At 44.2% G+C, this 13,599-nt stretch overlaps 1 protein-coding gene across 2 annotated transcripts in view; it reads right to left on the bottom strand.

Annotated features, from left to right (window-relative positions):
• TRPM8 (transient receptor potential cation channel subfamily M member 8) overlaps positions 1-9,534 on the bottom strand; it is a 99,637-nt gene extending 90,103 nt beyond the window's left edge. The window contains exons 1-2 of one of the 2 annotated variants that reach the window (XM_023228731.1): positions 9,479-9,534; positions 309-430 (exon numbers count right to left, since the gene is read on the bottom strand). In XM_023228731.1, coding sequence (XP_023084499.1) covers positions 309-425 — 117 coding nt within the window. In that variant the 5' untranslated portion in view covers positions 426-430; positions 9,479-9,534. The remainder of the gene's footprint in view (positions 1-308; positions 431-9,478) is intronic. The other variant, XM_023228730.2, reaches the window with a different exon arrangement.
• Between the last annotated feature and the right edge of the window lie 4,065 nt (positions 9,535-13,599).

Here is a 13,599-nt window from a genome sequence, read left to right as displayed (position 1 = left end):
GTCTGTGTCCCGAAGGCAGCGTAGAAGCTGGCTTGGAACCAGGAGAGACAGTGCGAAGGAGTGCAGCTAGGAGGCCATCGCAAGAACAAATGCAGATGGACCCAAACTGAGACCCTGGCCATAGAGCTGGAGAAGGGGCTGAGATTCAAGACTCAGACCAGAAGCAAGAGCACTGAGCATTAAGTAGTGAAAGGAATTGTGATGACATGGCATTTAAAATTTCCTAAAAGTCAATGTGCAAATGCATGATTTAACGCCTTATGAAGGTTACAGCGAAACCTTTCAAACAGGTGATGCGCATGACTTACGTTTTCACTGTAAGACAGGTCTGTGCTCCGGGACGCGCTGGAGTACAGGGTCCGGGTGCTGTCCAGAGTGCCGTTCCTTCTGTTCCTCATGCTCAGCTTGGCTCCCCCAAAGGACATCTTTTCTGTGGCGATGGGTGGAGGGGATAAGTTTGGGTTACAAACAGTAAAAGGGCTTCCTTCAAAGTTTCACCCCAATGCCTCTTTCCCTCCACCCTCTCCTCTGCCACATGCAATGTCCCACGCTCCATTCAGCCCATCACAGTAATTGTGCCCCTGCCCCTAATTCCTCTTCACCCTCCAAGACCCAGATGGCGTTTCCACCCCTCAGCCCATTCTCCCTGGCCCCTCACCCCTGAGTCAGGATCCCTTCCTGGGCGCTCCCTCTTTGCAGTGGCCGAGTGCGTGGCCCCACCAGACTACAAGCTCTGAAATGGCAGTCTGTACCACATGCATCACAGTGCACTACATCTGAGGGGCTTGCAATATGTTAAGTAATAAATTGAGGATGAAGAGAATGTACAGAGCAGACTGTGGTTAGCAGCCTGTATTGGCCAGAGGACTTGGACCTCAGGCAGAAAAGAAGACCCCTGCCCCTGAAGGGTGGTGGGTAGGGCTTGGGGGTCAGCATGCGCCAGGTCATCCTGAAACTCTAACGCCCAAGATTTCCCTCTTGGGCTCTGGAGCAGGCTGCTAACCTGGGCATTGCAAAACCTTATCTGTCATGCAATGCTTCCTGGGGTCCCTGCTCTGTTTTTCTCACTCTAAGTTGCCCCCATCCCATATTTCAGGAGGCCCCTCTCTCCTCGTCTCCCAAACTCTAACTCAGACCCATATCCCAAGCTGGAGACAAAACCCATCAATGTCTACTCAACCTCTAGGGTTGTCCTGCAGACACAGTAAATGAAAACATCATCCTGCACACCGTGTCTCCCTGAGTCCCCTCCTCCTGGCTCCAAGCTCCTCCCTGTCTGTCCCACCACATCCCAGCGGCAGTTCCTCCTCCTCACCCCTTCCAAGGCTCTCACGTTGTCTCTGCCCTTGGCAAGGGGCCCTGCTGGTCTCCACGTCTCCGGCCTGGCTGTGCCCACCTCCCTCTCTCTCTCTGGACCTGCTTTTCCTATCTGGGGTTCCACCCCCTGTCCAGAGCCCTCCTCCCCATACCCCTCCAGCTGTCATCTCCTGCTCATCCTCTAGGCTCAGCTCACTCATCACTTCTTCAGGGAGATGCCCCACAACGCTGGGCAAGTGCTCACCTGCCTCTGTAGCCCCTTCAACCTGCACCAAGCTGCGGGCATCATGATTTATTCAATGGTCTGTTTGACCCCTGTTAACTTGCTGAGGCCAAGGACTGTATCTTGTTCACCACTAGACTTTCAGGGCCTGGCACAGTGCATAAAGGAGAGCTGCATGAATATTTATTGGATGAATAATTGGATTGAATCGATACCCCCTCGCAAATCCTCCTTCGGTTTGCAAACTACTTCCATGTCACCTTCTATAACTCCCAAATGCAGAAATGTCTAAGACACAGAGCAGACCCACCACTCAGCCACACTCTGCTCTGAGACCCTCAACCCAGCGACCATGACTCCTCCGTCCAGATCGCCCATCCCAGGCCAGCCACAGGCCTCCCACACCACAGAGACTGTCACTGCTTTAAAACGCACTCCAAATGGTTGGTCTAGACTGTTTAAAACAACAAGCGCTTCGTTTACTTCTCTCCCCAGGCATTTCAAAGAGAAGCTCAGAGTATTAATTGGCACTTTACATACACTATTGCAAAACCACAAATCAATCCTGCAAGGTATTCACTATTATTCCCTTACAGCAAATTGCTTCTAAGTAGGGCACCAATGCTTAGGAAGTGACTGCATTTGCCTTGAAATGAAAAACTGTTTATTTCATTGCAGCAGGAAAGGGGTATTTTTGCCTTCAAATCACATTTCTATCAAACAAAACATCGGGAAGTCATTTAAGAGATGCAACAAATAGCCCTCCTCTGACATTCCGAAAGCCTTTCTCAGCAGCTGGTAGTCTCGGCTGGTTCTCTGAGACCAGCTGATGTTCAAGTTGGTTGACTCTGGGTCTTGGCATACAGTCTTAGAAAACAGCTATCCCAGGACTGCAAGTTTGTTGATCTTCTAGACACATTCTTGCAGGACTTCAGTCTCGGAAGTGAAAGCAGCATTGGAAGAAGGAACCTAAGACCTGAGGCCCAAGAGAAGCAATATGGGAAGAGAGTGCCTGGGGCCCTGGAGAGTGAGGGGAGGGGTCTGCTGGAAAGGAGATGGCGCTGAAAAAGAGTGAACGGGAAAGGCAGGGGGAGAAAGCCCATCCCTTGGTGCATCACATGCCAGGGAGAAGTAACAAAATCACACTGCCAGATCCAGCAATCCAAAATTCCCTGGAAAAAAATGGGCAAAGGGCTGGAATGCCCATGCCCAGCATGAGTCCTTCTGCTCCTGACTCGCCCACCTTGGACTTTTTGGTCAGTGTCAGGTGAAGGTCCCTGGGGATGATCTGAGCACAGCAAAGCCTAGGAGGAACCCGTGAGAAGCTTTTCATCCATGGGGATGTCTTTTTATTGCATTCAACACTTTTCCCCCCAACACCATAAAAAGAGTTCTGTTTATTAGAGTTTTGACCTGATAAAGAAAATCCTGATGGCAGCCTCCCTGCTCTTCTTTCTACCCAGCGTGTTCCCCTTATTCTGAAGTCCTGGTATTTTACTGATTCTAACCAGATATTGGTCCAAAATGTTTACATCGATCATAAGCTCTCTTTACATGCATACTCAATTTTGGCTGTTTTTGTTTTTTTCCAGCTCTGGACAGTTTGTTGTTGTCATTGTTTTATTGTTTTCTGGCTACAGCCTCCACAGGCAGGAGAGAGTGAGTGAGGTGCTTCCCCAGGCACGATGGAAGCTGAGACTAGAAGTCTCAAGACCCACCAGTGAAATACTTAATTGACAGTCATCCTTATTTCTAATGAAATTGACACCCTAATCATGTGTGGCAAAGACTGGCAGCATCGTATGACCCAATGTCAAACCAGAGAATGTGCTCGAGATGTGCAGTGGATGCCGGCCCATGGCGCCCCGCACGGTAACCTGGTGCCAGCAGCATTGGGTAGGCAGAGCATGACAGCAGGGGACATGGGGTTGTGTTTCTCCACTTTAACCCACCCCATCGGAAAACCCCTTGGTACAGCTGCACCAAACCTGGCTGTGGCCATTGCTAGAGGAGCCATGGAGAACACTGGAAATTCAACATGTCAGTAACAGGCGTTTCAGGAGAAGAGAATGTTCTACTTACAAGAGACAGAGTCATTAAAAAATCAACACAATAAATCTTCTGTGAGATAAAGAAAGATTTGAGTCTTCACAATAAAAATCTCACTGGGTCCACTACCAAGCAAAATTAACAGGGCCAGAGGTATCCAGATGAAATCACTTAAGTATAAGAATAAACATAAAAATGGCTGGGCATGGTGGCTCACGCCTGTAATCCCAGCACTTTGGGAGGCCAAGGCAGGTGGATCACGAGGTCAGGAGATCGAGACCATCCTGGCTAACACAGTGAAACCCTGTCTCTACTAAACACACACACACACACACACACACACACACACAAAATTAGCCAGGCATAGTGGTGGGCACCTGTAGTCCCAGCTACTCGGGAGGCTGAGGCAGGAGAATGGCATGAACCTGGGAGGCGGAGCTTGAAGTGAGCTGAAATCGTGCCATTGCACTCCTGCCTGGGCGACAGAGCGAGACTCCATCTCAAAAAAACAGAATAAACATAAAAACATACAAGCAATATAGCAGAAAAAATTACTAAAGGAGAAAACCAAGCTGGTATGAAACTTCTCTTCTTCAATACTATAAACTAGAAGAAAATGGAACAGTGTTTATATTTTTTTAAGAGGGAAAAGATTGTGATCTAGGAATCATATCCTGAGCCAATTCAGCTGTGAGTGCAATAGAAAGACACACCTGGGAATGGGGAACAAGGAAGGCAAACACTCACATAACTTTAGGCAGTTCAGGAAAGGGAGACAGAGGCTGGAGGGAAAATATCAGATATGAATAATAAGTAGAGATGACGTGGTAGAGGTTTGTTTTCAGTTTAAGTGCTTATATTTTATCTCAGTGCACAAAGAATTAAAGAAACTTACTAAAATATTACATAAAACAAAGGAACCAAAGAGAAATAAGTGAGCTGAGGATAAAATAAGAGAAAGAGAAAGGTTAAGTGAGGGGCTTATCCAGCCACAGGGGAAGCCTGTTCCGAGGTCCTCAGGGGGCACTAGAAATCATGCTCTAAACTTACTAATGGCCAAAGTAAAGGGATTGTAAAAAGAAAATAAAATTTTAGGACCTTCCAGGTTGATTATGCCAAAGGGGAAAGTGAAGCTCTGAAAACAGAGTCACATAACACGGCTATTTTTGCACAACCCTTTCTGACTGACCTTTGCAAGGGTTGTGCAAAACCAAATGATGTTATTCCTTAACCAGATTCCCTGTCCTTCATTTTAACCTAGACTTACTGATGTTGGAGACAGAGATCCTTGCAACTGTAACCTCTTTACAATAGACTGTTAAGCAACCCCCTTAGAGTATAAACAATAGTAGTCAATCAAATCTTACATCTGTACGGTAGCCTTCATACAGAAAATGTGTTTCTGGCTGGGCATGGTGGCTCATGCCTGTAATCGTAACACTTTGGGAGGCCAAGATGGGTGGATCACTTGAGGTCAGGAGTTCAAGAGCAGCCTGTCCAACATGGTGAAACCGCATCTCTACTAAAAGTACAAAAATATTAGCCAGTGTGGTGGCAGGCACCTGTAATCCCAGCTACTCAGGAGGCTGAGGCACGAGAATCCCTTGAACCTGGGAGGTTGCAGTGATCTGAGATCACGCCCCTGCACTCCAGCCTGGGTGACAGAGTGAGACTCCATCTCAAAAAAAAAAAAAAAAAAAAGAAAGAAAGAAAAAGAAAAGAAAAAAGAAAATGTGTTTCTATTCAGCACCTCTGGTTTCGCCTATATAGATGATCCTCCCTTTTCCCCATCCCAGGAGCAGTGATCACCATTCTTAGCTGTCATTCTGCTATCTGGATGGCTGCCCTCATCTTTGCACTTGAATAAACTTTTTAAATTGGATCCCGAGCCTTTTGATTATTTTAGGTTGACAGGATGAACATAGTCAATTACAAGCTTCATGGCATCCATAAACTAACTTCAAACCCACATTCCCTGATACAGAGGCCAGGGTGAAAAAAACTCCTGCATTTGGGGACAAGTAGGCTGGGGAGGATGGGGCTACTGTAAAGGGGCAGGGTGAAGGGACTTTTCCAGTGATGGAACAGTTCCGAAATTTGGTTGTGGCAGTGGTTACGCAAATCTACTCATTTGATAAAATTGCATTAAACTATACACACATGAATGAATGCATGTCCAAGTGGTGAAATCTGGGTCCAGGCGTGTTAGTTCATGCCTGTAATCCAAGCACTTGGGGAGACCAAGGCAGGTGGATCACCCGAGGTCAGGAGTTCGAGACCAGCCTGGTCAACACGGTGAAACCCCATCTCTACTAAAAAAAAATAAAAAATTAGCCAGGTGTGGTGGTGGGCACCTGTAATCCCAGTTGCTCAGGAGGCTGAGGCAGGAGAATCACTTGAATCCAAGAGGCGGAGGTTACAGTGAGCCAAGATCACACCATTGCGCTCCAGCCTGGGCGACAAGAACTAGACTCCATCTCAAAAAAAAAAAAAAAAGGTGAAATCTGATAAAGCCTTTGCCTTGTGCCAATGCCAATTCTCTGGTATTAATCTTGTGTGATAGTTATGTGAGATGTCACCATTGAGAGGAACAGGGTGAAGAGTACACAGACCCTCTCTACACTTTTTCCTCTTCCACTTCCTGTGAAGCTATAATTATCTCAAAATAATAAGTTAAAAGAAAAATGTCTATGCCAAAAGCACACTGGGACACATAGTGGTAAATATCCCTGCACAGCCATGCAATACTTAAGGCACCAAACTTAGCCTGGCTATTTCTTAGAATGTCCTGAATGCAAGTTGAAGCTATGCCATTAAAGCACAATTCAATGGAGTTATCTCCATGGCAGGCCCAAAGGATGGGACCTTCATAGAGAGCTAAGGATTTGTCCAGTTCTAGGATTTACTTGTTTAACTATGTAAGACTTTGCTTTCGTGTTCTTAATCAATAATCTCAATTATTTCTATTTATGGTCTTTACTCTCAAAAATTTCAAATGGGCCTGATGAATTTAATGGACTCTTAGTGACCACCATAGAGATAACCTCAGTAAAAATTAAAATCAAAATGGACTCTTGAAATACACATTTTTTCAAAACTTCGCAATAGACCTACCATACCTATCAGGAGAGACAGCACTTATAAACTAAGGACCAACAGTTCCTACAGTTTCTCACACAGGAAACTATACATCACCCTGCAGCCTGACTCACTGGACTCATTAAAACCCAGAGTGCTGGGCCCCACCTCTAGAGCGTGAGATGTCTGGAGTTAGCCCCAGATTCTGCATCTCTAGCAAAGTTCCCAGGTGCTGATGAGGTAGCCTCAGGACCACAGTTAGAGGACCACTGGGCCACAGATCATACCAAGGACCCCCTTGTTCTTAAACTACAACTACAATAAAATGTTTCCAGAGCATGTAATCAAATCTTTTCAAAACACATGCATGTAATTGATGGGATGTTCAAGAGGCGATATCATGTCAATTTTGGCTTTGTGTTCTTGTGTAGTCACAATTGAACGTCTGAACATTACAATTTGTCCTGCTTGCACATACATACATCTCCATCAGACCAGGAACACCACCCAAATGTCAGTAATAAATAACTGCTATGTATTGTGTCATGTCTATTATGTGCCAGGCACTGTACTTGTAATAAAATAATAATCCATGTAACTCACGGGAAGATGGATCCATGTAAATACTCTTTAGAGTATTTAGATTATTATTAGTATTAGTATTAGATTACTAGTTTCTCCTTTAGATGGATGACAAACCAAGGCACAGAGAGGTTAGATATCTTTCCCAAAGTCATACGGCTGATAAGTAGAGGATGCAGAATTCAAAATCAAGCAAGCTGGCCTGAGAGCCCAATCTTAAACGTTAAGCTAATTTGTGCGACTTTAATACAGCTTTGGGAAGACATAGATGGTCATCTTAACAACGTGAGTACACTGCCAAAATTTAAACAAAGGATTACAAACCTCATTTTGTTTGTTGAGGGGAGAGGTTGGCCATAGTATTATTTTTATTATCAATGGTTATGAATAATTTTAAATAGTCTAGAAGTCACCCACGAACAACAGAATATTCATGCATCCTTTGAACTCAATGCAAAAAAATAATAGTGTGCTATCTTATTATCCTAAGAAAAAAAGGCTTCTGGCATGTTTTATACGTTGCTTTTTAGCCCACCTATCACCATGGTCACATCAGTCCTAAAGTGTCATTTTCAAGCAGGATTGTCTAGTTCTAAGTCTCTTTCTTATTAAAAAAAATTGGGGTGGGGGAAGAAACAAGATGTTCTCCTTTGCACACTGAATGAGGGAGGAAAAACTTGTTCATGCTCTAAGGAAAATGCTCCAAAGGGCCCCACACCAAACCCCAGCCATCTCCACTCTTTGAGCCATCAATTATTCACGCAAATGGCGAGTATAACACTTGCAGAGGCTTCAAATATAAATGACACCATCCAGAGAGATCTCCTCCACCCTTATTTTGGCAGGAGCATGGCAGTGGTTCATACAAGGGTTAAAATAACCTGAAAGGGTCACTAGGCACCTGTGCCTCCACGTCTCAGCCACCACCAGGAGACAGCTGAGATTTATTTTGTTATAAGCATTATCCTGTTTTTCTAATTGCCTCTATCTGCCAATTTTTTTAAGTTTGAATAGATGGATGGAAACTAGGAAAACAGCAAAAGCCAGTGGAGGTCCCAAAGTCATTGACTGCAAGGTATCCTGCTCCAAAAAGTAGAAGGTGCGAAACAGGAGTTAGATCCAAGCAGCAGGTGATGCTCCAAGATGCTATTCCCTGAGAGCCTTTTAGAACAAGAGGAAAGGTGGGAGTCCCTATGGAGCCTGGACCCCTACTGTCTTCACAGATGCCAAGAATGATATCAGTTCTTAGGCAAGACAAAGATAATAATTATTATTATTATAAATTGTAATGTAATTATAATTTGTAATGTAATTATATTATTTATATAACAATTATATTATTTGTAATATAATTATAAATATATTCATGATAATAATAAACAGCTTTTTTCCAAATTATAAAGAAATATGCATCCAAAGTTACAGCCTTGAAAGTAAGTCCCTTGCACTGTCAAGATTTTGACAAGCTAAAACTTCTATCATGATAAGTATCTTTGTATTAGCACATATAGAATAGACTTAAGGAATAACCACTTCCTTACGTTCAGCTCAAGAATCCTAACACTGAAAAAGTCAGCACTGGCAATAGTGGGCTGAAAATTAAATGGAAATAAAATCTTTAATTATTCATGCAGACCTTCAGTGTTTCTCTCTTGCCTCTAAATAATACAAATGATGAGCATGTTTCACGGGGCTGGAAGAACGGAAGGAAACACTGTATTTTTAAAAACAAGCCAAATATACCCTCTCCTATCATTATCAAAGAATATTTACTCTTTGAGTGCATTATCTCTTGATGTTAATTTACATTTCACCATAGTCTTGATTCAAGAAAAACTTGTTTTATTATGTTCCCAATAGGATTGCTTCAAATAGTCAGTTGCAGAGTTCAGATGCCAGTGAATGTTTCATTAAAGCTCATTTAGGGAGTTTCTAACTCTTTCAATCAGAAAAAGAAAATTATAACTCTATTTAAAGTCATTCAAAAATCCGGCAAAGATTTCTACATTTCTAAATAAATCTGAGTGAGGATTAGATATATCTGTGAACCAGCATTTTGCTTATGCCCACGACTCTTTGAGGAATTTAAATTTTTGTCTTCCTTTAGTTTCAAATCTTCATAGAAAACCTAAATGATGCCCCTCCCAGAGACACAAACTCATACTATTCTACAAGTTACAGCAATGGCAACATTTAAGGAGAAGCAAAAAGCAAAAGTTGATGACATACCGTAAGTGATGGTTTTTATCAAGCAGGATTTTCTTTCACCCAAGGATCCTGCTGGTCTCTCCGCACAGGGGGAGGAAAGCTTTTATAACCGGAATCTTCTTAGCCCCGCCTTCTTCTCTGAGGTTCTTTTAAGCAGAGGAACAAAAAACTTAAGCCACTGAAATTGCAAGAAGACTCCTACAGCCTCCGCGCACAGTAGCAATTTAGCAACGGAATATGAGTAGGGAATGGATAATTAGCGAACATGATATTTTAAATGCTAATAAAGAAATGATACCAAATTCCCAATCTTAGCTTGACAATAACACCATAGTATGAAATCATTCTAATATTTAATTTCTGCAATTAATGGCACATTTTAAAACCGCAAATAAAATGGGAAATGCTCATTATAGAAAGTGATGAAAAGATTAATTAATAAATTAAGAGCTCTTAATTAAGATTAGAAAAAAACTATTAGAGGAAATTTAACCAACATTGCTTTTTCGCAGATTTTGTGAACTTTCCTCATACCAACTAAATGCAGTATTGAGCCAGGTAAGAGGACATCACAGAGGTGAGCAAATCTAACTTTATCCATTTACAGCTATTTCCTGTCCCCTTGAAATTATACTTTGGAAGAACTCTCCTAGAAGAAATAAGTAACAATTGTCAGTGGGCAACTTTGGGTCATTTTACTTAAATCATGTGCCACAAACATAATAGTTATATTATAACAAATGTTCCTTTGTGTTGGTCGTTGTTTCTATTATGTTATTTTCATATGAAGCATATGTCATAGAGAAATACAAATAGGATAGTGTATTTTAGGAACTGATTGCAAAAGACAGACACTTGCAAAAAGGTTAGAGATGAAAGAGAAGGAGCATGAAGGGGATTTTTGCAAAGGCAGAGAGATTTGAGCAAGGTCTGAAAGGGAGGATAGAGTTGTAGCGATAACTCCTGCAGAAAGCATGTTCAATTCATGAAGAAAACCCCCTCGACAAAGAGACAAAAGACTTCAGACAGAAGTCTCCAACTCAAATATTCCAAGCCTCAGACAGGTCATAAAGATGAAGGGAGCAGTCAAGTGTAAGGTAGTAGGGAAGGGTGGGGGCTGTGGAAAACTGGAAATGATAGATTTGAATGAAGACCCGTGTGAGAAGAGATCCAGCCAGAAATGGAGAGAGAGAATCAGAGAAATCTCAGAATCACTCTACATATGGGTCCTAGGACTAAAAACTACTATACGCAGCATGGTCCCCAAGCACATCTACAGCACTGCACAGGGGAGCAGGTCGATCTGAGGAGCAGAGCAGCAAAATGAACTTTTAGCTGTTAGAAATATTGAGCCAGCCGGGGGCAGTGGCTCATGCCTGTAATCCCAGCACTTTAGGAGGCTGAGGCGGGCCGATCGCTTGATGTCAGGGATTCAAGACCAGCCTGGGCAACATGGCAAAACCCTGTCTCTACTAAAAATACAAAAATTAGCCAGGTGTGGTGGCATGTGCCTGTAATCCCAGCTACCCTGGAGGCTGAGACATGAGAATCTCTTGAACCTGGGAGGTGGAGGTTGCAGTGAGCTGAGATCATGCCACTGCACTCCAACCTGGGTGACAGAGTGAGATTCTGTCTCAATAGAGAGAGAGAGAGAGAGAGAGAGAAATATTGAGCCAATTAATTAAGCTCATGTGGACTTCTCTCATTCATTTTCTGGTTATTAAGCAAATATTTTGTTCTATCTCAACTTGTATTCCAAATCCAAACTTGTTTTATCCACAACAGATAATGTATGCTCTGGCCTGAACAAGTTGTATTCAAATATCTTTAGCAAGTCCTTAAAATCATACGTGAATGGATCCTGGCTGTAATTAAGCATCCTCATGAAACAGGAGCGAGAGAGATGGAGATAGAGAGATATAAGTAGAGGTGTACGTATATGATGTACAGATTTGCCATTTCATCCAAGACGCCACAAAATGCCCAATTCCTCTAGCAAGGTAGATAGAAATTGTTTTGGTTTTTTCTTGAATTTTTTTTTTTTTTTTTAGACGCGGGATTGTTGCACTATCTTTTAATGCCAGAAGGTGGCTGCCCTGAGCAACCTCGGTCACACAAAGACATTTTTCAGCCACTTACCTTCTCAAAGCAGGTTTCAAAGGTGAATTAACGGCATTGTCCTTGCTCATCCCTGAACACCTTCCTTCCCCACTAAGATGAGCAGAGCCATTCTGCATACTTCCAGCTAAATGTGTAGACTCAGACTCTCAGCTTGGCTTCCCTATTTTTTGTACCACGAGAAAACGTTAAAACGGAACAAACTGTAGATGGACAATGACGATGGTTACAGAGCAGTGTCAATGCATTGTTACCACTGACACTGCACTTGCAAATGGTTAAGACAGCAAATTTTACGTTATGTGTATTTCATCACAATTAAAAATAATTTTTAAAAATATTCAGTGAAATCGGCTCTGGATTTGACCTATGGGACCTTGAGCAAACTCCTCACCCAAGAGCCCAGCTCAGTAAAGTGGGACCCTATCACCCGTTTGGATTTTATGGGGGGAGTCCTGAAAGAACCAGTCATGCTGGATGTACCCACCCAATTAGATCCTTCCTCCCTCCAATACCTTTAGTCCCTTCCAATTCAGCGTCCATGAATTTGGGGTTTCGCTTTGCAGAGGATGGCAGGGGGAAGGGGTCTTTCTTGCTGCTGCCAGCCCTGCAATGAGAGTGAGGTGCCTGCCTCCCCTGCTGATGGTGAGCCTCCACCATATGTTCCCAATAGTATTTTTCAGTGTGTGGCTTTTGCCCACCTGCACCAGCATTTCCGGGAGCACAGGCTGGAAATGAAGCTCCAGGGCCCACCCTAGACCGTTGAACTAGGATCTCTTGGTGGGTCTGAAGAACATGGCAATTCTCCAGTTGAGAAGAAGTGCTGTTAGAAGAAATGCTGTCACCCAGCACGAACAAGGTAAAAACACAGCCTGCTGGGTGGTGGTGAATGTGCTGTCCTGGGATCAAAGGAGAACAGGCAGGAACTTGGCAAAGACAGAGAAGTGGTCACACCACCGAGGGGGACTCTTGGATTTCATCTTCAAGGCTCATTGCCTGGTGTTGTCTACACAAGGAGGGCAAGAAGGAAAAACATAAAAGGTCAACACAAGCAATTTTGCCCAGAGCTTGGGCTCCTTCTGCACCATACTGGCTCTGAGCTACTGAGATCCCTTGGGTTACAGGAGAGCTTTCCTAGCCACTTGTGTCCTCAAAGAATCCCTCTAAAAAGCAGTGAATTGCCTGTTCACTTCCAGAGAATGGGCAACCCCAGGGCCCAGTAACCCCCATGCCTCCAGCCCGCTTGGGGCCACACCTGAGCCATAGAAGGAGCCCAGACCCCAGCAGGAGAGTAAGGCACTCACTGGGCTCCCTTCCATCTCCCCAAACTGCTCCCTTGGATTTCAGATTTCCTCCTCCCACTCTAAACCCCTGGCTTTGCACCTGCTAGAGTTCACTTCCTCTCCCAGGCACTTGGACTGGGCTCTCCCCTCCCCTGGAGATGGTGCAAGGCAGTGTACAGAAGTTCTGCCCTCTCTGGCTGAGTTTGCTCCACTGGAGCTGGTGGAAGGGACATGGCTCTCTGGTCAATGTGGAAGGCCTCCCGCCTTGGGCATTCCATGAAGGGTCTGCCCCTGTGAAGAGTCCTGTGGAGGCCGCACTGCAGCCACCCATGAGCCTGCCTCCTTCTCTTGACCATATGCCAGAAGCTGGAGTTCTGAGAGTGTCCTGATCTTACTTATTGGCAGGAGCCCAGGCCTCCCTCTGAGGCCTTGGTGAGGAGAGAAGCCTCAGGTACTAGCTGAGGGTTCAGGGGCCACTGGCCCACACTGCAAAGAAGAGGCTGCTTCCCACTACTAGAAAAAGGAGGACCGGCAGGCCTCATTCTGCTCCTCTCACTAAATCTTAGTCCTAGCCAAGCGTAGAAGAGGATTTGACACACTGGTAGCAACTGATGAAGGTGGGCACATACTCCCAAGTTAGAACTCTGGTCACTCAAGGACATCAGGTGTCTTTTATAATAAACCTTGTACAGGAGGCACAGACACTCCCTGACACAAACTAACTCCTGAGAAGAGCAGATT

Source organism: Piliocolobus tephrosceles, chromosome 11 (assembly GCF_002776525.5).
Source record: "Piliocolobus tephrosceles isolate RC106 chromosome 11, ASM277652v3, whole genome shotgun sequence".
Classification (NCBI taxonomy): domain Eukaryota; kingdom Metazoa; phylum Chordata; class Mammalia; order Primates; family Cercopithecidae; genus Piliocolobus; species Piliocolobus tephrosceles.
This window is presented reverse-complemented; position numbering and strand designations above follow the sequence as displayed.